Genomic DNA, 26,849 nt, shown 5'->3' on the forward strand with positions numbered 1-26,849 from the left:
TTGGGAAGAACACAAGCTAATGTTGAACCTCCATGGATCTTGGAGGGTGATGGTTGGATTTTTCATTAATCTAGAAAGCAGTGGGAGTAAAAACTTTGGCAGTGATATTTCCTTCCTCTTAGAAAATATGAATTAGTGCTAAACTAGACTTAGGAATAAAAGTAGCTGTTTGGAGGCATGGTGTATGTCAAAGGTAGTGTCACAAATTAGTGGAGAAGAAACAGATAATGGCGTTTAGAAAATTGACTTATATATGGACAACAATAAAATTGGATCCCTACCTCACACCATATAAGACAAAGACATCCCAAAGTGATGAAAGACCTAAATGAAAGGTAAAATGTTAAAACCAGTAGGAAAAATCAGAGACTGTCTTTGCGACTTTGGGGTGAGGATAGATTTCTTAAATGAGATCCCCAAAGCACTATCCATGAGATTTGATACCTTTGACTACTTCGTAACTAAAGATTTCTGGTCAACAAAGCATCTCATAGTCAAAGTTAAAGATGTGTACAGATTAGGAAAAAATATTTGCAATGTTTAAAACTGACAAGGGATTGCATATATAAAAGACTGAATATAGAAAGTACTTCTGCAAATCAGGAAGAGAAATAAAACACAAGATAAAAATGGGCAAAGAATATAAATAGGTAAAATCTAAAGGGAAAACCAGAATGACTAATAAGTATATTACCCCATTGGTAATTAGAGAAACGCAAATTAAAGTGTTAATGTGTTTCTACTTTATATCTATTGGTTTGGCAAAAATAGGAGACTGAGCTCTCATGGGGAATGAAAACTCATGAGGAGTTTCAACTGGTACATCCATTCCGGAGACAAATGGGCAACACTTCACTGGAATGAAATAATACCTGACATGCAGTATTACATAGTTTTTAAGAGTGTGGTTCTGGAGCTATACTGCCTGAGTTTGAATCCCAGCTGTGTCTTTTACTAATAGTGTGACCTTGGTAAGCCACTTAACTTTTTTGTGAAATGGAGATAATAATACCTACTTTGTAGGTTTATTGTGAGCTTAGAACAGTGCTTGGCACATAGTATGTGTCACAAAATTGTTAGCTATTATTATTATTGTCTTCCTAATCATCAGGTGTTGATAGCCAGCTTCCAAGATTGCCCCCGATGATCCTTGACCCCTGGTATTCAAGCCCTTTGTAGTCCCCTCCCATAATGAATAGGGCTGTCCTGTGTAACCAGTAGGATGTACCGGAAATGTGTTACTTCTGAGGCTAGGTCATAAAAGACATTGAAACCTCTGCCTTGTACTTTCTTGGATCCCTTGCTGTGGAAGAAGCCAACTGCTATGTCATGAGGACACGCAGGCAGCCCTCTGGAGAGGTCCATGTGGAAAGGAACTAAGACCTCTCACCAATAGATGGCACCAAGTTACCCATCCCTGTGAGCAACCTTGGAAGTGGATATTCTAGCTCCATTCAGACCTTTAGATGAATGTGGCCTTGATCGACATGTGACCACGGCCTCATGAAAGATCCTGAGCTAGAATCACCTACCTCCGAATTTTTGACCCAAAGAAACAGTGAGGTAGTAGGTGTTCACTTTTTAAAAAGCTTTATTGAGTTATAACACACATAGTATACACTTAACTCATTTCCCATGAGGTACGCTTCAGTGGTTTTTAGATATCACAGAGTTGTGTACCTATCACCACAGTTTTTAAAACATTTTGATCACTCTGGATATAAGAACTTTGAATCCATTAGCGGTCGCTGCTCACGTGTCCCCAGCTCTCCCATCCCCTGACAACTACTGATCCACTCTCTGTCTCTTTGGATCTGCCTGTTAGAGACATTTCGTGTAGTATGTGAATGGGACTGTCCTACAACATGTGGCCTTTTGTGTCTAGCTCTTTCCACTGAGCGTGTTGTTTTTAAGTTTCATCTGTGTTGTAGTACATCTCAGTCCTTCATTCCTTTTTATGGCTGAATAATATTCCCTTGTATGGATAGCACATTTTATTCATGCATTAGCTGATAGACATTTGAGTCATTTCTACTTTCTGTCTGTTACGAATGGTGCTGTTGTGAATATTTATGTACAAGTTTTTGTATGGACATACACTTTCATTTCTCTTGGAGTAGGTTTGCTAGGTCATAAAGTCCATGTTTAACTTTTTGAGGAACTGCCAAACTTCCAAAGCAGTGTATGACACTTCCAGTTTCTCCACATCTTTGACAACACCTATCAACTATCTGCCGTGATTCTAGCCATGTTGGTGGGTGTGAAGCGGTATCTCACTGTGGTTTTGATCTGCATTTTCCTAATGCCTAATGTTGTGTAACATTTGTATATATCTTCTTTGGAGAAATGTTCATTCAAATCCTTTGCCCATTTTTCAGTTCGGTTGTGTGTCACACTTACATATGTGCATGCACACGCACATGGGCGCGCACACACACACACACACACACACACACTCTAATGTAGAGTTCTTGATATATTCTGGTTGCAAGTCTCTTATCAGATACATGATTTACCAACGTGTTCTCTCATTCTGTGGGTGTTATTGTTTTAAGCTGTTAAGTTTTGAGGTAATTTGTTATACAGCAATAGGTAACTAATGCATTAAGTATGTATATACTCTACATCAAAGCAGCTCTACTTTTGGCTGTATCCTTCAGTGAAACTTGCAGATAGATCCACAAGGAGTTACATAAAAGGATGTTTATCTGTGTATAGTTTGGGTAGCAAGAAGCTAGAAGCAACTTAGATGTCTGTCCCTGAGGGAATTGATAAGTAAAATGTGGTATGTGCATAGGAGAGAATATAAAAGCAGTCAGATGCAAGCAGTTAGGAACTGCTGTGACATGACAGACTCCAGGTGAGGAAAATAAAGGAGGATTCGATTTACAGCAAAAACCAGCTAAGTAAATTAAAACACACTAAGCAGCATTTTTTCTAAGGAGGATCTATACACCTTAACACCCTGGAATAGTCTGTAGGAGGGAACAGAATGGGACCGGGATGGCGGTGGATGGGAGGGAAAGGGAAACAAAAGCGAGGCCTTACGTGGATGAATGTGATCGTGTGTCCTAGGCTCTGACAGGTGGTCACCTCAGTCCTGTGCCCCTGAGGCCCTGAGCACAGATCCAGAAGCAAGGTCTTGCTCTACCAGAATTGACATTTTGCACTGTGTTAGGCTAAACTGCCATGACAGCCACCGAAGGGCTGAAGTTTTTTCTCCTTCCTCACTCATGTAATGTGCAGGGTAGTTTGAGATTGGCGTAGTGGGAGGAGCATTCTCTGTTTGGGGGCCATTTAGGGACCAAGCTGATGCTGATGCAAACACAGCCTCCAAGCTTGCTTTGGGTATTGTCATTTTAGTGAGTTGAGCAGAGCCAGGCAGATCGCTTGGGAGATGCAACAGGGCAGCTCTAGAAGCGGCACAGGCTTCGACTCCTATTCTGACGGCTAGAACTTACTTACATGGTGCTCTTTAATGCAAGAGAGCCCCAGAAATGCAGTGCACACCCAGGAAGAAGGGGAGAATGGATTTTGTTGGACAGCTCTAGTGTGCACATCTCAGGCCCCAAAAGAAAGGCTGTCCGTCCTCTAGCCATTTGATACATATGTGGATTTTGAAGCAGTGTTGAAATCTAAAAATCCCAAAGGGACTCCATCCCTTCTCTTAACTGGAGAGCCTGAGCTGGAATCATTGCCAAGTTGGAGAGGTCTGTTCCCCAGCTGTAGCCAGTGGCTGTCAGAGAGATGTGTAGGCAGAGAGGTGGAGGTATGTTAAATAGGAAACAAGCTCAGAAAACAAGTTCTACAGTTAGCATGATGCATAGTTGGGACTTGAACCCAGAGTCTACTGAGTTGCGCTCTGCCTTGCTGGTCCTTTGGCTCCTTGATGTAAACATTTTGTGAAAAGGCCCAAGGTTAGAACGTTAGCGGTGAAACTGGTGAAATCTGAATAGAGTCCAGAGTTTAGTTCCTACAAAGGCGTGCAATGTTCATCTCTCAGTCTTGACAAATGTACTGTAGTCACGTAAGAGGTTTAACAGTCGAGAAATTGGGGTGAAGAGTAACAAAACGAAACTCTACATTATCTTTACAGTTTGCTAGAAGTTTAAATTTTTTCCAAAATAGAAAGCTTATTTTACAAAAAGTCCTCAGTGAATATAGGCCCCAGATCCTATTCTAACTTACTACTTCAGAGTTTATGCTTTTGTAAGCTGTTTTGTGAGCCATCCCCTTTCCTTGGCCAGAAGTGGCAGTGAGTACATTCAACTCCTAGCCGTTTGTCACAACTCTTATACACAGCTGGGTTTTATTTCCGTATGGGCCCAGGTTTTAACTTCATTTTAATGGGGCCCCACACTTTCTTAGGAACACCTTGCTTTAGGAGGCTGTTGTGGACTGAATGTTGTATCCTCCCGCCCCCCACATTCCCATGTTGAAATCCTAGCCCCAGTGTGATGATACTAGGAAGTAGGAATTTTAAGAGGTGATAAGGTCCTGAGGGTGGAGCCTCACGAATGAGATTAGTGCCCTTGTAAAAGAAGCCCCAGAGAGCTCCCTTGTTTTCTTTCTGCCATGTGAGGACACAGCGAGAAGCTAGCTTCTGAACCAGGAAGAACCTCATCAGATACCAAATCAATCTGCTAATGTCTTGATCTTGGACCCCCAGGCCTCCAGAACTGTGAGAAATAAATGCATGTTGTTTAAGCTCCCCAGTATAGGGTATTTTTGTTACAGCATTTTGTTTTGAATGGACTAAAACAGGCTCAGATGTTTTAGAAACCTTAAACCACATTGTTTTTTCCTTAACAAAGGAATCTATCTGTTTTCAAGCAGAGACTTAGGTGGAGGGGAAGTAGATAGATTTTACTGTAGGTGAGCTCTGTGTTTGGTAGGCACTGGTGAAAATTTACGAATTTCTTCTCCCTCCGATTTTTCTGCCTTAGTGTATGTGAGCACAGCACATCCTCCAGGGCAGAGACCTCCAAGTCTGTTCAGCAGGTGGCTGGCTGTCATTCCCTAGGCTGACTACTAGAGGGCAGTGTGATATGCCTTTTCCTGACTGGGGAAAGGAGGCCTCTGGGTCTTATCCGTGTTTTAGCATCTCTCAAGGATATATAGGTGGCTAAATTCAGTTGCCTATTCCATGTCTTATCCCTCTTTTAAAACCAGAAACGTAATCCTGTTTTCAATATGGTAAGTATTTTTAAGAGAGAGACCTGCTGTTTAGACTTTGATGAGATTCTCCCTTAGGCTTTGGATACTTTCTCTACGTGGAAGATTTTGTTTGTTTGTTTTAATCAATCCAGACCCTCATGTTCTCCTTCCTTTCCCGTGCCACTTTCTCCACTCTGAAGTTTAGACTTAAGCGGCAGTGAGCAATACTCAAACCCACTGGATTATACACTTTAAAAGGGTAAATTTTATGGTATGTGAATTATAATCTCAGAGAATGTAAAGGGAAAAAAAGCAGCAGTGAGCAGACGCTGTAGCTCAAATAGAATGTCATTAATTGATGGCACTGACAAGAAAAGTTTTGATGCTTTGCCATTCATTCATTAGTTAGGGGGAAATAGTCTGACCTCTTTTTCCCTCAGGAGTCCTGGAACACACTGACCTTCTAAGACTCACAGTGCATCCTTCCTTTCTAAAAAGGTTACTCACCCTTGCTCAGTTAGTTTCAAAGAGTTGTATTAGGGTCAGGGTGTGACTGGGAAATCCCAGTGGGAAAACTGAGTCTGTGCTATGAGGTAGTTATGGTGGGACCTCAGTTTTAAGGTTCGATATGGGTGCCCAACTGTGCATTTTTGCATAGGTTATTTGGGCGATTTCTTTCTCCCGATTATTATTATTTTTTTGGGATTTTGAGTCCTCTTGTCAAAAGTACTTCTGGAGCCGGCTTTCAGGCAGCTGGACTGGTCTGTAAAAATAGGCAGAGAGATTATGGGGCCAGGCTGGAGCTGAATTATGTCTGCCCCACGACGCTGGCTATTTTTTTTTTTTTTTTTTGGCCGTATGCAAACATTATTGTATCTGGGAAGACAAATTTCCTTTGTACCTGAATGTTTTCCTTTGCTCAGTAGAGAAATTTTGTTTGGCTCCCATTTGCTGCTGTTGACCTTGAGCTTACAGAGGTTCAATCTTTCAGAAAACAAGGGCATGTAGGAGGTCCTGGTGGTAGTTTGATCCTGAGGTGGTGCCTGCGAACCCACACTCTTGAGGGGACAGAGAGCAGTCAGCTGAAAAAGGAGTGTACCTTACCCTCCCTGCATGTTATGCTCAGAAGGAGTCACGGATAGAAATGCAGTGTCTAGTGCCTAGTAATCAAGGTTTGTTTTCTTTTCCTTTTGGCAGAGGAGAAAACATTTGTACAGAGAGGTTAACTTGCTCAGAATTGCTCTAGGTTGGGAAAGATCCAGGGTTTAAACATCAGACTCCACTCCCTACAGTTCTCCCCCCACCCACCCTCACCCTGATAGCAAGGTGACAGGTGAAGGGGTAGTCCAGAGGTCTGTCCTCTGCCCACAGCAGTTCTTACCAGGGGCTTGTCATAGCCTCTGTGGTGAAGGTCTCCGTAGCATACTTGGGGCTGAGTTCTACAGTCCTGGAAGAATTGCTTGCTGGTAGTTTCAGTTTGTAACTTGGCTTTGAAGACCCTGAGTGTGCTAGAGGGGCACTTACCCTTGACTCTTTTTACCAGGGATTTGGGAGGAGGTAGATAAGACATCTGGGAAGAGAGGAATGCATGTCTGGGGAAATAATAATAATGATGATTTTAATTGCTATCTTTTGTTAAGTACTTACCACGTGTCCAGCATATGCTAAGTGCATACGTACCTCACCTCTGTGGTCAGGGACAAATATCAGAGTCCATAAGTGGCTGCAGATTCAGGAAAGTAAAATTTCTGGATTTCTCAAGACAAGTGGGGTTGGGGTGTCCTGGTCGGGTAAACGTTTTCCTTTGTTCCCTGTCTACCCCCATTCCCCTCCTTGGGTTGAGGGAGTAGTTAGGACCCTCATGCTGATTACCTCTAGACAGAGAGCTTGGGCACTTTACCCTGGTCACTGTGCCTCCGTCAAACTTGACAGTGCTCTTCCTACCCAGGATGGTCATCTCCTGCTTCACCCATCTCGGTTTCGGATGCTGATGCATAGTGGACTGCCAGCCAGGGGCATTGTCTTTCTGCACAGTCTGGGTGTATTTGCTGCAAGGGGTAAACACATTTCTAGAGGTCAGGACCTATACCTGGGAACCAATCCCGGCATGCCAAATAGAGGGGCACCGGGCCATCTACGTGGTTTTTTTTTTTGCTTTTCCTATGTGTGTCTGCCTAAACTGTACAGAGTGTTTTCAGGTAATTTCAAATACACATTTATTTCTCCTCCGAAAATAAAATTTTAATTAATTTTATCTCTGTTTCTTTTTCATACTCCCTAGTTATCATGCTAAGACCCAGCAGAGATGATGCGACACCTGCAGCCAAAGGATAGGGTGATGGAAAGCATTCTAGAACGCCCTGCTAGGCAGCTAGAGGCTTGGCTTAGAGAATGTGGTCTTGGGAAGTGAGCTTGGAGGTATGTTTGTTAGGGAAGGGGGAAAAGAGCTTTCTTACTTGCTAGGCTCGCATCCCTGTTCACTTCCCAGTGAAGGTTATCCTTTCCTCTACCACTGTGGAATAGGACATTTCTGTAACATTTGTGTGGCACTGTGCGCATATGCCTGGCTCTGCGTTGGAGCTGGGCCTTCTAACCTTTCAGGGATGAGTCAGAGGGAAGTAGAGGGCCATGCTGGGCCCCCAAGGGAAGCAAGCTGTAATAGGGGAGAAGCCAGGACAAGGATGGGCAAGGGGAATGCCCGAATCTCTGTAATTTCATGAGTACCAGATAAGCCTGGCTGCTCTACCTCCTGGCTTGCAGTTTTAGCTCCTGTCTCTCAGAGATGCACGGGGGAGGAGACTTACCCCCAGTTATGAACAGCAGGCAGTTTGTCCTTGCCCAAAACTTAGGTGAGGACGAAATAAATCTGAACTAGTTGAAGATCCAGGATTCTAAAACAATTACTCCTTTGCTTTGTTGCCTTCTATAGCCATGTCTCTGAATTGGACAGAAGACTGAGTTCTAAATTATTACAGATCTTGCTTGACTTATAATGGGGATACATCTACATAAACCTGTCGTAAGTTGGAAATATCTTAAATGGAAAATGCATTTAATGCATCTGAAATACTGAACATCATAGCTTAGCCTAGCCTACCTTAAATGTGCTCAGAACCCTTACGTTAGCCCATAGTTGGGCAACAAAGCCTATTTTATAAGAAAGTGCTCATGTCACGTATTGAATACTGTACTGAAAGTGAAAACCAGAATGACTGCATGGGTGCAGAAATGTTGTCAGGGAACCCTCGTGATCGCGGGGCTGATTGGGAGCTGAGGGCCGCTGCCACCCCTCAGCGTCACCAGAGAGGATCATACTGTGTCACACCAGTGTGGGGAAAGATCCAGATGCAAAATTTGAAGTACGGTTTCTACTGAATGTGCATCGCTTTTGCACCGTCAGAAAGTCAAAAAATTGTAAATGAAACCATCATAAGTTGGGGACCATCAGTACCTTTCTCTTGGGCAATAGAGCCCTCCTCTGGCCCCTTCCCCCACAGCAACCCTGCAGCTTGCCAACAGTTCTGGTTACTCACTTGATCCCCTGGCTTCTTTTGTCTGGGTCAGTTTTGAGGACTTGATTCCACCCTGAGGCTTGGAAGTCACTCTGGTATTGGCTGGTGTACTCCATGTGGCCTGGACGCACTATTGGTCCTATTTTTCTGCCCTGAATATGAACTGGGAACGTGGACTGACCAAGAAGAGGGCTCTGCAAGGAAATCTGATGAGTAGTGGTCATATAGTCGTCACCTGAAGGGAGCAAGAAAGTGTGCAGAGTCCCTCCTCTGTGTGGGAAAGTCTTGAGAGGGAAGATCTTGACAGTAGGACCTGGACCCCAGCCTTGGCTCCTGCACGGCTCATTCTATTTAAGCAAACCTTTCATAAGGGGAATAATAGACCCAATGTAAGAGCATTGCCTCTTCCTCCAATCTGACCTTTAGGGTTGTCTCCCCAAGACCAGAACTAAAGAATCCTTGGTGTGGAATCCAGAGTATTCTCCCACCCCTTTTTGGGTCACCAGAGCTTTGAAAACCTGGACTACAGAGCTGTCCACTGGTCTAGCCTAAATAGGGAGGAAGGTAGGCTAGGATGGGGTGGTTGGTGTGGTCTCCTCCCAGAGTGCTCCTAGCTGGCCTTGTAGTCAAATATTGCCTGAAGGGCTCTTGAAGAGACAGGGCTGGGGTCTTTACTGCTTACTGTATTCTCCTGCGCTGGTGGTTCCCACCCCTGGGATCAGCCTGGGAGATAGGAGTGCCCCGGGGAAAGGGTGAGGTAGGTGGATTTATACTGAGTGCCACTCATCTATCCTGTTACCCTTTTCGCCATGAAGCTAAGTCTCACCTGAATGGGAGGGTTTCTCCCCATGGTAAGTCACAGGCTGTATCCTCCCGGGCTTATAACATTCTCCATAGGTTGTACTGAAGGGGAGCCACTGAGGCTTGCTGTGCTGGTTGGAGTAGCTTGGGGGTTGCGTCTGGAGTGGAGCCTTGGGAAGGGGCTCCAGGCGGTATTTAATATCTCCTGGGGCTATTTCCTCCTGGGCTTCTTCTGACTCCTGCAAAGCAACCCCCCTGCTGCTGCTTTCCCAGAGTAGGGTCCTTCTTACCTCTCCATCTATCTTAATTGTGGAAGTCATTGGGGGATGGGTCTCTTACAGTGAGAGGTCATCAAAGACGAGGCATGTGCTACTTTCCAGCAAGTTCCCTTACTTCGCTGAGCCACAATTTACCTATTTGTAAACTCGCTTCCTGGGTTATTGGAGAAGATCTGAGATAAAGTATCCAGCATGGTGCCTGGCATGTAGGAGGCGCTTCATAAGTAATACCTTGTCTTAAAATGTGAACACTAAAATATTTCCAAGAGCGTTTCTGCCGTATCAGCGGCACATGTCCTTGTTGGGTCCACTCTCATCTCACTCCCCACCTTACCTGAACACTAGGATGGCTGTCCCCTGGCTGGGTTTGGAGAGCCAGCCTGTCTTGCTTGGGTGCGGTTGAGGGTGGTGCTATTTGAGGAAGGGTGGTCAAGTGGGCCGGGTCTTCTGTTCCCAGGAGAGGGGGTATCTAGAGCAGGGGTAGGAGTAGTGATAGACCTATTCCAGTGAGTTTTCCCCATTTACCTCATGGCAGCCTTCCCTTACCCGTTACCCCTACCCCACCCCCCTGAGGGCAGAGCTGGGATGTTGCTGGTGGCCATGGTGTTCAGATAGGACCCAAACTGAGTTTATTTGAGGCCCCAGCAGTAAGAACTGGGCAGGATGGGTGTGTGTGTGTGTGTGTGTGTGTGTGTGTGTGTGTGTGTGAGAAAGCATGTGCAGTGCTTTCTTTGCATGTAAGGGCATATGACATTTCAACAGCAGTTATTTTAAATGAGCATTTCAGGTCTTTTTTTCTTTTCCTTTTTTTGGCCTTGAAAGTAGTGGTGGTTGCAGGAGAGGTGGCTTATGATGACATTGGTTACTGGTGGGCTCACTGATTGATGGGCCGAACTCTGGATAGGGGGGTGCCCTACCCTAGGGCTTGGTACAGTTGCTGTGTCTATGTTTCCTAAGAGGCAGAGGAAAGAGTAGTCTCCAGGAGCATAAGAGGTTTAGACCTGAGTCAGGGGTTTGTTCCCTTGCTTGCTTCGAAGCCATAAGGATGTACCCCACAGGACCTGTAGAAGCCCCTCCGCAGGGATTTGCCAGCAGCTGACACTCTTTCAGGGAGAGAGAGGCAGGGTGGCCCTCTGCACGGGCTGCACTTAGACTCAGCATTTTTGGTTAAAGCGTGGGAGATTGGGAGAGAAGGGGTTGCTGCCCTTTTAGAAGCAGCTTTTCGGCAGGTGAGGAAAGAACCATTTTGGACTGGCCAATGTGAAGTGGAGAAAGCAGGGTAGGGTGTGTGGTGATCTGCAGGATAGAGAAAGGACCTGCCAAAGAGCCATTTTACCGATGGTTGATGTTGGCAGGCTACAGCTGTAGTGGGGAGCAGGTAAAAAGAACTCTGTGGGGAGGTCTGCCCTTGAGCCATTAAGGTATAAGCCGCCCTGGGTGAGAGCAGTACCCAGGACAGGAAGTGTCCTGTGTCTTCTGCCTGCCAACTCTGTACAGAGAACAGGAGCTTTGGGGACAGGTAAGGGAGTGAGAAGGGGGATGCTGGGTAGGGGGTGACCAGAGGACACTCAGCCACAGTCAGAGAGCTCACAGATATGGCCGAAGGTGGACACTGTGGCCTTCTGGCTTTCGGGGTTGTGATTGGAGTAGATCCTTGCTTAGCCCTGCCGTCTGTCCCCAGCTCCTGAGTGAGTGCCCATACTTTGGCAGATTGGCATTGGTTCTGAGGTTTGGTGTCTTAGGTTGCCAGGGTCCTCCTCACTGAATATGAAAGCCACCCTACTGGCTTTGGGAGGGGAGGTGGAAGTGGCTATTTCCCTAACAACAGACTCCTGGGACCAGCAGCTAGGGGAGGGGGCGATTATGGAATTGGTCAGGTCTCAAGATCGTTGGATCTTATCTCTGCTACCATTTCTCAAGTCCACTTCTGGATCTCCACTGTGTGGGAGATGTGTGTGTGCATGTGCATGTGTCCTTCAGAAAACGTCTGTGGTTTCCTGCCCTTATGTCTGCTATGCGCGCACACACACACGCACACACACACACACACACACACACACACACACACGCACATATATACATACTCACCAGTTGTCCTGAGACAGAAGGTTGACCTGCATCTTGTCAGCTGTATGGATTTGCCAGTAGCTGACACTCTTTCAGAACCTGGAATCATAAAACAGGAATGTCAGAGGTGGAGGATAACATAAAGAACTTCTATTCATGACACTTTCCCCACACCAATTAATTTAAAAGTATTTTCCATCAGTTTACTAGTTCAACTGCTATCCCAACCTTTGGTCCTATGGAAATACACTGCTAATGATATGAATCCTAGAACCAAAGTTAGGGTCTTAAAGAGACCTAATTCTCCCATCCACTCTACTGCTGGAGTCCCCTGGCAAGTCACATTTCAGGAAGTGCCACTCCTACCCGTGTTTGAACACTTTCTCCCCTGTCACCACTTCCGGGGACATATGTAGCCCATTCTTGGACAACTCTAGCAGTTATGTTAACCCTGTGGCTTCACCATTTGCCTGAATTTTCCATCTTGGGGCTTACAAAAACAGATTGGTAACCCCTGTTCTACCTGACAGCATTTTAAATGTGTTGAAATAAGTTTTTCCTTCTCTTCCTAGAGTCATAAGTTTAAGGTAATAAGGAGAGTTTTGTACTGAAACTTACATCAGAAAGGAAGCAGACAATTTTTGCATAAAAGGTAGTAGGAAATTAATCTTTATACATAGGGTCTACTTGTGTCTGTACACTTCACATAGGGCCTCTTCCCTCCCCTCCATCCCCAATCCAGCAACAGAACGAAGCATGACAATTCAGCCAGAGGCTGACACAAGAGGAGGGGCGGGAGGAAAAGGATGAAGGACCATAGGGAAGGACTGAGGTGGTCAGTGCAGATGGTCTGGAGGCATGTTCACTGTGAACCTTTGAGGGTGGCCTCAAGGTGGGTCCTAGAGTCATAAATGAAGCCCAGGGACAGACTGAATAGACTAGAGAAACTATTCTTGAACGTGCCATCCTGCAGGTGCTGTGTGGGTTGGGGAATATCACATGAACCTAAAGCAGGGACTGAGGGAGGAATCTCTGGAATTTATTGTGTTTGAGTAGCTGACAGTAAGACATTTTCCCCTTTAACTGTGGCATCTCCTTTATGATCGGGAAGTAATATCACAGTTATGTTGACATTGTAGGAAAGCTGCTGGGCCCATCTTACTTTTGTCTAGTTTCTTCAACTGTGACTTTGAGTCCCATACTATCTTCTCTGAAGTCACTCTTGTTTGCTGCCCCTTTTAAAGTACAGCACCTGGCTTGGGTCCTAAGGCGCAGGGTATTCTGATCAGAGGACTGATCATAGGACTGTTACTTCTCTGCATCTAGATATTATATTGTAATCAATGTATTTAAGGTTGAATTAGCTTCCATGGTGATCACATCCCACCATTGATTCCCACTGAGAAAACCATCGTCAGAAGTTCCCACTGCTCCTTTACACGTGTTGTGAGAGGAGATGGAGCCACGTTACCCCCTTTGCCTACTTGTGCAGTTGGCATTTTGGGCCACTATAGTTAACTCCAGCCCCTAGAAATCCCACTGTCTTGCTCTTTGACACTTTCTCATCATGTAAGGTAATGGGATGGTGGACCTTGTCCTGGTTTTTCTTGGTGCAGGAGAGGAGGAGGCTGGAATGGGGCTTATCTGGGCCCATTCCTTCTCCTAAGGTTCAGCCAACATGGTCTCATGCTGGAGAGGACTTAACTTCTGAGTTACAAATTAGAAAGTCTTTCACTGTGGAGTTTAGAGAAACTTTTGACAAAGACAAACTCAAACAACCACTTGAGGTGCTGGGAGACCTCTAGGGGATATGGCAGGGGCTAGAAGGGCCTTGTCTTGCCCGGTTCTGCTTAGGGACTCACAATGCAAACTTGTGCTGCTGCTGTAAGTGCAGGGTCAGCTTACCAAGTCAGCCTTTTTTCTGAGTTTTCATGGCATTTTGTAGTCAACATTCGTCATGCTGTTTTGTGGATCATGAGGTCCTCTGGCCAGGACTCTTAGTCATTTTCTTATTTTTATTCATATTCTTATTTTCTTAGGCCTTCTGCTCATTTTCAAATCCCAAGCTCCTAGACTAGGGAATTATACCTTAGAACTAATAGCTGTCCTTTATTTAGTGCTGCTATGGGCCAGGCACTCTCCTCTATACATTAATTTCATAAAAACTCAATAAATTTGATGCTAATGTTTCCATTTTGTAGACAAGGAAGCTGAGGCTACAGACCACAGAGCTTCTAAAGTCTATGCTATTTGTCTCAATGACTGAATGAATAAGTCTTGTGGTTACTCTGGGTAAGAGTAGGCCAAAATTGGTTCATTGCCTTCCGGTTGCTCCCCAAAACTTCTTAGTGGAGGTTTCTAATTAGCAGAGCTAATAATTGATTGTCATGTATGCAGCATTAGATGAATGCTTAATTAGTACATGGACCTCCTGTCAGATATTCATGGAGTGGCTCTGCCAACCAACCCAGTACCAGTGACAGGGAGTTTGTAGCTTTCATGGGAACAGGGTAAGGGAAGCATGATTATCCCAGTATTGATGGAGAGACTGAGGATAGGAATGCCTCCAGGGTCATGTAGGAGGCAAATTGAGGAGGAAGCCTTTATCTACAACATGTGTTGAGTCTGCTCAGCATTCTGTCAAAGTCCTTTGTGACCTGACCTATCAACCCTTTCCCTGGAATTTCTGGACTTCTCACTTGCCTGATCAAACACCACTGGTTCCAATCTCTGTGTTTTTCCAAGCTGCTTCTGCTTTTCTGTTTTTTTTCTCCCCATAGCAGAACCTTACTCATCCCAGATCAAGTGTTTCCTTTATGGAGTTTTCCCTGGCTTCCTTGCTATGGGCAGAATGGCTGAATTAAGTGCTTCCTATTTATGTAATATTTGTAAATATTTATACACTCAACATAGGATCACCTAAATCAATAAACAAATATTAAGAGACCCAAAGGGAGAAATAGATGGCAATACAATAATAGTGGGGTCCTTTAATACCCCATTTACACCAATGGATAGATCATCCAGACAGAAAATCAATAAGGAGGGGTGCCTGGGTGGCTCGGTTGAGCATCTGACTTCGGCCAGGTCATGACCTCATGGTTCATGAGTTCGAGTCCTGCGTCAGGCTCTGTGCTGACAGCTCAGAGCCTGGAGCCTGCTTCGGATTCTGCGTCTCCCTCCCTCTCTGTGCCTCTCTCACTCACACTCTTTCTCTCTGTCTCTCTGTCTCTCTGTCTCTCTCTCAAAAAATGAATAAACATTAAAAAAAAATCAATAAGGCCTTAAATGACACATTAGACCAGATGGATTTAATAGTTATGTATACAGAACATCCCATCCAAAAGCAGCAGAATACACATTTTTCTCAAGGGCACATGGAACATTCTCCAGGATAAATCATATGTTAGGCCACAAAACAAGTCTTAATAAATTTAAGAAGACTGAAATAATATCAAGGATCTTTTCTAACCACTATGGTATGAAACTAGAAATTAATTACAAGAGGAAACTGGAGAAAAGAAAACAAGAATACAAATATGGGGAGATTAAACAATATGCTACTGAACCAGTGGGTCAACAAAGAAGTCAAAGGAAAAATAAAAACTTACCTTGAGTCAAATGAAAATGGAAAAATACAACATACCAAAATTTATGGGATGCAGCAAAAGCAGTTCTAAGAGGAAAATTCATAGTGATACATGCCTACCTCAAGAAACAAAAATCTCAAACAATCTAACTTTACACTTTAAGGAACTAGAGAAAGAACAAATGAAGCCCAAAGTTAGTAGAAGGAAGGAAATAACAGATCAGGGTGGAAATAAATGAAATAGAGACTAAAAAGATCATACAAAAGATCAGTGAAACTAAGAGTTGGTTCTTTGAAAGGAAACAAAATTGATAAACTTTTAGCTAGGCTCACCAAGAAAAAAAAAAAGAGGGCTCAAATAAATAAAATTAGAAATGAAAGAGGAGACATTGCAACTGATACCACAAATACAAAGCATCATAAGAGCCTACTGTGAACAATTGAACATCAACAAACTGGACAACCTAGAAGAAGTGGATAAGTTGTAGAAACATACAAAATTCCAAGAGTAAATCATGAAGAAATAGAAAATATGAATTGAGGAGGAGGGAGCACCTCCAAACTCATTTTATGAGGCTAGCATTGCTCTGATACCAAAAACTGACAAGGGCACACCAAGAAAAGAAACTTACAGGCCATTATCTCTGGTGAACATAGATGAAAAAAAAAAATCCTCAACAAAATACTACCAAACTGAATTCAACAATACATTAAAAAAATTACACACAGTGTCCAAGTGGGATTTATCCCATCATTGCAAGATGGTTTGACATCTACAAATCAACATGGTACACAGTAACAAAATGAAGGATAAAAGTCATATGATCATCTTAATAGAAACAGAAAAAGCATTTGACAAAATTCAACCTCGATTCATGATTAAAAACTCAACAAAATGGGTATAGATAAATGCCATGTACCTTGACATAATAAGGCCACACATGACAAGTCCACAGCCAACACCATATGCAATGATGAAAAGCTGAAAGCTTTTCCTCTAAGATGAGGTACAAGACAAGGAGGTCCAGTCTCACCATTTTTATTAAACTAGTATTGGAAGTCTTAGCCAGAGCAGTTAGAGAAGAAAAATAAATAAAAGGGTTTCCAAATTGGTAAGGAAGAAGTAAAACTGTCACTATTTGAGGATGACATGATTTTGTAAAACCCTAAAGACTCTACCAAAACAGTGTTAGAACTAGTAGATAAATTCAGTAAAGTCACAGGATACAAAAATCAATTTATAAAAATCTGTTGGATTTCTATACACTAACAACAAGCTAGCAGAAAGAGATGTTAAGAAAATAATCCTATTTATAATTGCATCAGAGAGAATAAAGCACCTAGGAAGAAGTTTAACCAAGGAGGTGAAAGACCTGTACAGTGAAAACTGTAAGACATTGATGAAAGAAAGTGAAGAGGATACCAATAAATGGAAAGATCTATAGTGCTCATGTTAGAAGAATTAATATTGTCATAATGTTCATCCTACCCCAATCTAAAGATTCAGTGCAATCCCTATCAAAATTCCAATGGCATTTTTCACAGAAACAGAACAAACTCATGAAATTTGTATGGAAACACAAAAGACTCCAAATAGCCAAAGCAATACTGAGAGAGAAAATCTCACATTCCCTGATTTCAAACTGTATCACAAAGCTATAGTAATCAAAACAGTATGGTATTGACATAAAAAAGAGACTCATAGGTCAATGGAACAGAATAGAGAGCCCAGAAATAAACCCACATATATATGGCGAATTGATTTATGATAAAGGGGGTAAGAATATACAATGAGGAAAAGACGGTTTGTTCAATAACTAGTGTTGGGAAAATTGGACAGCCACATACAAAAGAATGAAACTAGACTACTACCTTATACCATTCACAAAATTTAACTCAAAAGGGATTAAAGACTTGAATGTGAGACCTAAAACCATAAATCTGGAGAAAACACGGGGAGTAAGCTCCTTGACTTAGGTCTTGGTGATGATTTTTTGATCTACCTCCAAAAGCAAAGGCAACAAAAGCAAAAATAAACAAGTGGGACTACATCAAACTAAATAGCATCTGTCCAGCAAAGGAAACCATCAACAAGGTGAAAAGGCCACCTACCTTTGCAAACCTTATATCTGAGAAAGGGTTAATATTCAAAATATATAAAGGACTCATACAACTCAATAGGAAAAAAAACCCCAATGAAGTAGTGGGCAGAAGATCCGAATAGCCTTTTTTCCAAGGAAGGCATGCAGATGGCCAGCAGACACATAAAAAAATGCTCAATATCACTAATGATCAGGGAAATGCAAATCAAAAGCATAATGAGAAATGGAGTGGGGACTGTTGCTGCTGAGTCCCCAGAATGCATAACTACTGGTTCCTGATGTAGATTGTATGCATTTGTATATTACTTTGCAGCTAATTTACATTAACTTCGCTGGATGATAGGACATAGAAATTCCCCAATATCTGTAACCCCATTCCCATCCTACAAAGAAACACAGTGGTCTCTATACTTCTGAACTTAGGAATCCCAACTCAGATAGGTGGAGAGAAGGGGGATCCCTAAGAGCCTTGCATCAATCAGGTAACAGCACAAAAGGAAGGGATCCAAGAGTCCTGCTACCCTGGGGCTGACTGCTCCGATTTCTCTTCCTCATCTCTTAGGTTGGGGATGGGAGCTTGTGAAATGTCTATATTGATTTTGCAATTCAGGCTAAGGAGTCATCTTGGGGAAAGCGGGTAAAGGAGAGAGGCTTTGCAATCTATGTGGGCCTTTCGGAAGGGCAAGAGGACACATGCCAGAGCAGTACGAGGCAGCCAGCTGGATGGGGCTGTCCCGCTGCAACGTGGACGGGCCGAGGCACGCTGCTCCCTGTTGCCATTTGCTGGACACATGTAAAGATAGCATCTTACTCCCCTCAGGCTTCTACCTTTTTGCTGAGCTGGCTCTTCTGTCTTCCTTTTTACTCTTCCTTTTGTCAGGTGTCTCCCCGCCTTGGGAAAGTCCTGCATCCCTTCTGTCCCCAGGCTAGACTGTTGACATGCTGGTGCTCTGGCCCAGGACAGGGGCTCTGACTTTCGCTCTTGGTGCTGACTGAAAGGGCGTAGCTTCACCTCTGCTTGGGGACTGAGAGAATGTTGCTTGTCTCTATGCTCAGAGCATCTCCACTTTCTCCCCAGGCTCTCTGGGACCCTGTACTGGCCTGTGATTAGAGAAGCCATTTATTTTCTTGTCCAAACTAGGACACTTCTGAGAGTAAATGGTGTGTTTGTGTGTATGAGCACACATGTACTATTAATAGGTATGCCGAGACAAAACTTGTAAACCAGGACTGTCCCCGGTAAGCTGGAATTCACGGTGAGCATGGTTCTGAGGGTCTGCTGGCCTTCCTCTCATCCCTAGGGGAGGTGTGGAAGGTGAAGGCAGCCAGCAGAGGCAACTGTGGCACCAGGTCCGTGTACAGGTCTCTGAGCCTGGAGAGCTCCCTTTGCCACTGAGGGGTTGCGGGAAGGAAAGGCTGGGGAGCAGAGGCTGGGTGTGGTGGGTGAAGCTGGTTGTGGTAAAGGGTGCATCCCCTGCTGATGAGGTAGGAGACAGTGAAGTCTGGGCTCATCTAGGCCTGATTTACAAACTAATAAGAAGGCTATGTGTTCCTTCTAGTGGAGCTGGGGACAAAGCCCAAGCCCCTGCGGGCCTGGTTTCTCAAAAGCTCCCTGTAATTCCTGGATTGGACCGTGCCTCTCCTGAATCCCGGCAGTTTTTGTCCTGCCCCTTCAGACGATGACTGGGCAAGTGGGTTTGCGGCACTACCAGCTCCCGAGGCTGGCACCTGCCTAGGTGAATCAGCAAGAGGGCTCATGGGGTCAGCCCAGGGACATCCTGTGTCAGAGGGGACTGTAGGAATACCTAGAATCTTCCCTGCCTGACTTGTAGATGGAGAATGCAGACCAGCCATGGAGTCCTATGAAGGAGAAGGGCTCTCCTGGAAACTTCTAGCCCTCTCTCCTCATCTAGTTTTTAACTCTGGCAGCAAGACTCCATTTCTGTCTCCCTGTCCCCCCCTGTCCCCACCCCCCCATCCAATCCGCCCCGCCGGGAGGACTTCCCTCCCTTGACTCCTAAGTGCACAGTTGGGAGACCTTGTTGCTTGTGGGAGGAACGGATCTCTGTAGGCTGAGGTCCTTCCTTTACTCTGGCCTGGGGAAAGCCTTGGTGGCTGGAGTCTGATCCCCCGGTCCCCAGCCTGTGATGTCCTGTACTGGCTCACACCAGCTCCCGTGTCCCATCTCCTCTCCCTACTCACCTTAAGGGAAAAGTAGCATCTGACTTTGCAGACCATGTGTTGGTGATCATAACCTAGCTCCTCAACCTTTGGCCTCAGTGATGGTAAAAGGGGAGGTGTTCTAAGCAGGCTGTGGGTAGAGCTGCTCTGCCTAAGCAGAGAATTCTGGAGCCGCAATGGGTATCCAGGGTAGCCACAGGGATTACCATGGCAACACGAAAGGCAAGCCTAGTGGTGAGGAGGTGGGGCTGGAGCAGGATTCCTGGGGTGGTCAGAGGGGGGCTTGAGGGTAAGAGAGATGAACCCACCCCTGCCCCTGACAGAGGCCAGTGTGCCCCCTCCTGTTGCCCCTGGTCAGCCGGAACCCCGCCCTCTCTTGCATGCTTCTGTGAAGTGCCCAGCCTGGGCAGAGGGTCTGCTGGTGTGTGGAGAGCTGGTGGCTCTAGAGGGGGGAGGGGAGCCCAACTCAACTGCAGAGATTTGTTTTCTCAGTCCGTCCAAAGAATGGCAATGGGTTTTGGACTGTTCCAGCTGCTTCTCTACCTGGGGGACCTTGAGCCATCAAAGTTAACTTAGACTAGTAACCAGGGATCAATTACTGGCCTGTAATGTGCTTTCCAACTTCCCTTGCAAAAAGCAGCCTGTTTGGACAGAAAATGAAAGTGCTTTTCTTGCTCTCTGGCGCCACTGAGACAGTCTGACGCCTGCCCTCCCCACTGCCCGCTGCCCACTCCTCACTCATTGCCTCCCTCCATTAGGCAAGGCTGAGTTAACCCCTTGGGCACCAGGTTTGGGGTGCCGGTGGGTTGCTGTTGCCCTCTCCAGACCTGCCCCTCCTCCCAGCTCAGTTCTCAGGAGCGAGGAGCAGGCCAAGTCCAGTGCCTGCCAGCCTCCTCCCCACCCTCCCTCTGGCTGCCAAATCTGACTTTGATTAGCGTGTGAGGGGGGAAGAAAGCAGGAAAATAGAATATTAAAATCTTAATTCAATTTAAAACACTGTCATTCACAGGCATGCCAAACAGTGAGATGACTAATTATTATGCAAATGAGGCAGATAGAAAAGTGATTAATAATTGCACAAATTAAAAATTATTGTAAACATCCTGTGACGAGCGATAAGTCCGATGGAGAGGCGAGGGCGGTGGGCCGGGGAGGCCGCGGCGGAGCCGGCTCCTGCGTCCTTATTTCCTCATTAGGGGGATTTAATTAGTGCCTGATGATGGGGCTCAGTGCTGCCAGCGGTGGAGGAGTGGGCGGCCGGCCCCGGGGCTGGCCGCGCTGGTGCTCAGTCCCTTTCCTGCTCCTCCTCACCGCCCCGTGGCCAGGCGGGAGCTGGCTGAGCATGAGGAAGGGCCGGGGTGGGGTGGGGTGGGGCGGTGGGGAGGCAGGCTGGCCACCCTGAAGGACTGGTGCAGTGCAAAGTTTCTCTGCTGCTTTCTGCTGGCCTGGACCAGCCGCTGCCTCCGATCTGGGCCGGGGGCAAGGGTGAGGAGGCTTATCCTGGTTCAGCCATGCAGATTCCTGAGGTCCAGTGAAGGGACCCATGGAGCATCACTACAGTCCTGAGAGTGAGGGGCAGTCAGGTGCATGAGGTTGCCTGGGGGCTTGTGCTTACTCTGGGTTTGTTTTCCTGACTCTGGGGGGCACACAGGGACCAAGTCGGGGCCCTGGGCTCAGTGACCTGCCTTCTCCACGTCCAGCCTGCGTGCAAGCTTCCTCCAGATCGGGCACGCTTAGCAGCTGCTTTGGCTCCGGTTGACTTTGTTGTTCTAGGCTGGGGGCAGAAGTGTCTGAGCTCCTCTGTCCCAACAGTGCCACTGGTGCTTTTCAGGGCACGGGCCATCCTGGGCCCCATCCGCTGAAGTAGGGCGACAGCTGACGCATTCTCCTTAACAAAACCTACCTGCTAGCTAGAGCACAGTGGCCTCCTGCCAGGCCCTGAGCCCTTAGCAGGAGCAGGGGGAGCTGGGGCCAGGCCTAAGGTGAGGTGGCTGATGTGGCCCGCTGCTCTGCCCCCATCACCATGGGCCTTAGGGAGAAGGCCTTCCATGTCCAGAGAAGACCACAGATCAAGGCAGAGGTCAAGGCCTGCTGAAGAGCTATTGCCAATCAAAGGAGCAGGGTCTGCTGGACATGGGGAAAGCTTCTGGGGAGGACTAGGATGGGGAGCTGGTCTTTGAAGGATGGGGAGGACTCAGAAAAGCGGGTAGGAGATGGGGAACAGGGGAGTAGGTTATCCAAGCCTTTATTTTTTTCCCCAAGGAGTCCAGATTTCCTAACAGCTATTGCCATCCAGGGCTAAGAAACTGAGGTTTTCATAAGTCAAAGGTCCAGCCTGTGTGTCCCCAGATTTCTCTTCCTGAGAGTGGGAACCAATTATATGCTGGGAGCCTTTGTTGTTGACAAGGTGCCTACTTAGCCCCACCGAGTCTTACTGCCTCAGTCCTGCCTTCCCTGTGCCCCAGATGTCCCTTCACCTTGGGGGTAGATGTAGGGCCTGGGGCCTGAGTTTGAGGGGACTGATGCCAGGCAGGGAGTTGCTCCCCTCTTTAGGGGTGATTTTCCAAACCAGGCTGCACATTCCCCTGAGGCAGCCACCACACCGGGAAAGCACAATTTGGTGGTTGCTGCTCAAAGAGTTGCTTACTCCCTCTTCCAGGGCAGGGTAGTCCTGCTGCGGCTCCCCTGGGGCAGGCTGCATCCCTACCCACCCATGCTCCTTTTCAAGAGAAGGGCAGCCTAGACTGTAGCACTTAGTGGAACCCATGCATGCCCCACAGGGAATGCCTAGTCATCTCCGAAGGTCCTTAGTTGGCATGATGCCCTCTGAAATCCCAGTGTGCCTAGGAATGCCCATATGGCCTTTGCTCCCTGGGACACCCCAGAGTTTCCCAGTAACTTTCCAGTATGTCCCCAGCAACTCCTATTGCTTTCTTATCATGCCCCAGTATCTTTCTGATAGAATCCCTGTAAGGCCCCAGTGCTCATGAAATCCCAGAACACTCTAGTATCAACAGCCCAGTGTTCTTCAGGATTTCCAATAGAGTTCATCAGTTCCCAAAGTGCCCCTCCTCCCCACCACTGCCAGCTGGGAATAGTGGAAGGGGATCTGCTGCCCTCCACTCTCTGGGCCCTGCCACCAGGAAGGGAGAGAGGTTCTTTGCCCCCAGCCTCTGCAAGACACCTGGGCTTCCCTCCAGTGGGAAGTGGCGGAAAGGGGAAGGGAGAGGAAACTAACATCTGTTGAGTGCCAACTATGTCTTATGCATTTCATTTAGAGAAGTGAACTGATTTTTCCCAGTCATTAGGTGGCAGGAAGAGACCTGAGGGCAGCTCTCTTGGGTCCTGCTGCACCCCTGCAGAGAACCAGAGGAGGCAAATCCCAGGGGGCGGGGATGCATAGGGTGGGGAGAGGTGGGTCAGTGGTCTCTGGCTTCCTTCCTTCCCCCTGCTAGTTGTTTCAGTTGTTTTCTCGGTTCCCAGGAAAGGAAGGAAAGGGGTTATGACTGGTTAGGCTTCTTTTGGAATGAAGCTCTGGTTCCTGGGAACGTTGTGGCTCTCAAGTGGCTGCAGGTGTCAGATCACACCCCTCTTCAGGTGTCAGGTGCTCTATCCGCAGCCCACCAGACCCGCAGACTGGTCCAGATATACCCAGTTCCAGGGACAGTCTGAGGTTCTGGGCTCACCCCTGGCCCTTCCCTCAGCCCTGGCCATAGCCCCGGGCGCCAGGCTCCAGGTTAGCGTCAGCCTCCCCTACCCCCTCCCTCATGCTAGCTGTAGATATGCTGCCCATGTCAGCTGCCCATCTGCTTCTCTTCCCCTGGCTGCCTTCCTGGGCATGGGAGACACTTGCAAGGTGACTTTGAACAGTGCAGACTCAGCAGGAAGGGGGATGGGAGCAGCTCTGCAGGTGGGGAAATGTGAACTAGACGGGTGGGGGCCTTTCCCTCCCCTGCCCTAGCTATGTCCCTCTACTCTGAGCATGGATGGAAGGGCAGAGAGGGCAGGGAGCACTGGATGAGGGAGTCTGTGCTGGTGGGCTGGCTTCACCCCACCAAGCACTCGGACGCCCTGCTCCCACCTGGGGGTGCAGAAGAGAGGAGGAGTGACTCTGGTCCAGGGTTGGGCAGCAGCTGTCCTACCCATACAGGGTGGGGAGAAGAATGTTTTAGTATGTCTTGGCTCCCCAGTCATCTCCTCCCCACCCCACTCCCACTTTGGTGGAATCTTTGAAAAACATGTACTGGAAGGTTTAGGATTTAGGCAGTTTAGAGACAGACAGACTGCCTAGGTTCATATTCTTCTCCATCATATAATAGCTGTATGATCTTGGACATATTAGTTAGGGTCTCTGAACCTCAGTTTCTCTCTTCATAAAATGTGGCTAATACTGTTACTTACCTGTCACATAGTAAATGCTCAATTAAAACATTTAATGATATATGCACTTTTCTGCGTGCATATGTGCATATCATATGTGAAGTATATCATACTTCATATAATTATACTTGCACACATATGTGATCATGTATGGGTTTTGTGTGTGCTCTGTTGTTCCCCACTTGCTCTTTGTTGTTGCCTCCAGAAGGTTGGGTGGGAGGTCAGGGGTCTGCTCTTGACCACTCTGGCTACTACTCAGGGGGCTGAATTCTGCTCGGGAAAGTCGGGTCCAGAGGGGAGAGGGCTTAGCCTAAGGCAGGGGAGCTGGAGCTTTGCTGAGGGAAGGGAAGGGGGACAGGGAGGGTGGCCTGGGGTGTGTCAGGAGTCCCAGGCTGTCTCAGGGCAGCAGAGGCTTGAAGCAGTTGGGAGGGTATCTTTTGCTCGAGCTCACCCCTCCATCCCGTTAGTGCCCACACCACGTTCTCCATATCAGAATCCACGGTGCCTCTGCCAATGCCCTGGCCAGTGAGGAGAGCCACTGGCGCTTGCTGCTTGTGCCTGGGGGAGATCTTTTGGAGGTCAAGAGGGATTTTTAGCTCACAGGTTGGCTCCTTCTACTGGTTTACCCTAAACTGGGAACAATTTGGTGAGATTGGGGGTCTCCCATAGGCGGAGACTTCATGGAGTCTGTGGTCTGGGGCTCCTTCTATGAGGCCTGAGCGATGGGATGGCTTCTGGTGAGTTTTCTGCAGGAGATGGTCTCTCTGATAAGAACTGCAGGGTATGGGGTCTTCGCCTGAGGATCTAGTGAGTAGGTGCTGACGTCAGCATGAGGGAGGAGGCTTTGCCTTCTGTGTCCTCTTTATGCCCCTACTGCTCCGGGAAGCCTTTAGCCCTGGCAGGGGCTGGTGGAGGTGGGGAGGAAGGAAAAGGAGCTGATCCCTGACATAGTGGTGTCTCTGGTGGCAGTGAATTTGGGACTAAAAATCGATAATGCCGATGTATGCCAGCCGTGCTTAATTGCAGAATCACTGAGGACAATCTGAGATAAAAATCACTGAAAATATTGACTCCAGGCATCAGGTTTGTGCCTCCTTCCTGAACACCCCCAATGTAAAATAAATCTCTCTGCATCTTTATGGCTATGGCTGAGCGTTTCTCAGAGTCGTCAGTGAGGTGTAGGTCAGGTAGACAGTCTACTCTCCTTGAGTCTGGTTTCCCCTGCCAGATATCCCAGTGAAAACAGGTGGGAATGCACGGAGGGATACTGTGAGCAAGAAAAGTCAATGGTCTGTACACCTGGCATAGGGGACATTGTGGTTGTCCCCCTCACCCCAGCCGTAGTGACAGTGAGGAGGGAGAACGGGCAGCTGGAATGTTTATGAACCTCTTTTCTCTCTTTTTCTTTTCAATTACAATGATACCTCAGGTAATTAACTGCTAATAACCTTGTTAATTTAAAATGGATCCTCTCCCTTCTGGCCATCACAGGGAAGACTCAAGTCACAAACAGTCAACAAGTTTGGAGGAAAGGGGATGGGAGTGAGCAGAAGAGAGGGGGAACGAATCTGGGTGGGCAGGTAGAGCTGTGGCCGTTTGGTCCCACCTGGTTACCAGCAGTGCTTTGGAGCTGTAGGAAAAGTTCCTCGTAGGTAGAGGGCACTCCGATGGGCCCTGTGGCCATAGGGACGTAGAGGCAATGCAACCCCTTGCAGGCTCAGCGCATTCCCACACAACACTCCTTGTCACAACGCATCACTCAGCTTAGGAAGAGAGCTCTGGTTCCCCACACTAGGCTTTTACTGTGGCCTGGCCTTCAGCCTACGGTATCTGCCGATCAGGAACTGTTGCTTATCCTTGGGCTCATGATCCTGGGAGCCCTGCATGCTGAGTGAAGGGCACTTCTCCCATCTTCACCCCTTCCCAATCTCAGGGATTTGGGATAGCTCAGGAAGAAAATGAACTTGAGCTGGATGATTTAGACGTTTGCCTTGAGTCGGTGTGTAGATGAGGTACCTGTGATCTTTCCCAGTTCATGAAACTCATTCAATTGACAAATTTTAAACTGCAGCTGAGGTCTTTGTGCCACAAAGGTGAAGAAAGATGTAGTCTTTGTCCTCAAGGACCTTATTGTTTCATGGCCTGTCCGGTGAACAGATAATTACAACACAAATTATGTAGAGCACAGGGAAGAAGATACCTCATCTGGTAGAGTATGGGAGTCAGGGAAGACTTTACAGAGGAGGGGACATTTGAAGTGGGCATTGATAGATAAAGAGGAGTTCTCTAGGCAGGCAGCAAAGAGGAAAGTTCGCAAAGAGGAAACAGCATGGAAGTATGAGAGGCCATGGCTGCTGGGGAAATGGAAAGTGCCTTGATGTGGATGGAACACAGGCTGAATACAGGGACAAGAAGGTGGCTGGAAAACAGAGCCAGATCTTGAGGAGTTGGTAAGATTTCTTCTGAGGGTTGACCTCCCTGGCCCAGGACAACCGGGGCCATGCTCCACAGCTGGGTGCCTAGGGAGGCTCCAGCCTTGTGGCATTAGCTCCCAAAAGGCTTGACAAGGAGCTCCCCATTCCCTTGCCTTTCTCTTTCCATTTTTGAGTAACAGAAGAGGTGTTGGGGCATGGGAAAGGGGTAGGTGGAGATTTAGGGATCAGTAGGGCCCCAGGTTCGGATTCTCCAAGTGGCTGCTTCTTTCTGTCCCACAACTGCTTTGAGACCATTTAAGAGGCTTTGAGCTTTGAGTCCAGGGTGTGTATAGGGCATCTGTTCTCTC

At 46.9% G+C, this 26,849-nt stretch overlaps 1 protein-coding gene across 1 annotated transcript; it reads right to left on the reverse strand.

Moving 5' to 3' along the window:
* Window positions 1-5,534: 5,534 nt before the first annotated feature.
* On the reverse strand, window positions 5,535-10,216 carry LOC132660904 (uncharacterized). Its single transcript, XM_078432766.1, has 7 exons — window positions 10,083-10,216; window positions 9,496-9,709; window positions 8,691-8,904; window positions 7,058-7,205; window positions 6,539-6,727; window positions 6,059-6,239; window positions 5,535-5,920 (listed from the first exon to the last, which is right to left on the reverse strand). Exons 3-7 carry the CDS (start codon window positions 8,891-8,893, stop codon window positions 5,817-5,819), a joined length of 825 nt encoding a protein of 274 aa, XP_078288892.1. The 5' UTR covers window positions 8,894-8,904; window positions 9,496-9,709; window positions 10,083-10,216; the 3' UTR covers window positions 5,535-5,816.
* Window positions 10,217-26,849: the final 16,633 nt, after the last annotated feature.

Source organism: Panthera onca, chromosome D1 (assembly GCF_046562875.1).
Source record: "Panthera onca isolate mPanOnc1 chromosome D1, mPanOnc1 haplotype 2, whole genome shotgun sequence".
NCBI lineage: Eukaryota > Metazoa > Chordata > Mammalia > Carnivora > Felidae > Panthera > Panthera onca.

Excerpts from the sequence above, each read along its gene's own strand:
- LOC132660904 (XM_078432766.1), bottom strand. The coding sequence starts at position 8,893 with ATGACCACTACTCATCAGATTTCCTTGCAGAGCCCTCTTCTTGGTCAG. Across the intron at positions 7,206-8,690 it reads AAAAGAAGCCAGGGGATCAA|CAAATACACCCAGACTGTGC; the intron begins GTGAGTAACCAG and ends TACCCCTTGCAG. Across the intron at positions 6,728-7,057 it reads ACGGAGGCACAGTGACCAGG|ATGTCTTATCTACCTCCTCC; the intron begins GTAAAGTGCCCA and ends CTCTCTTCCCAG.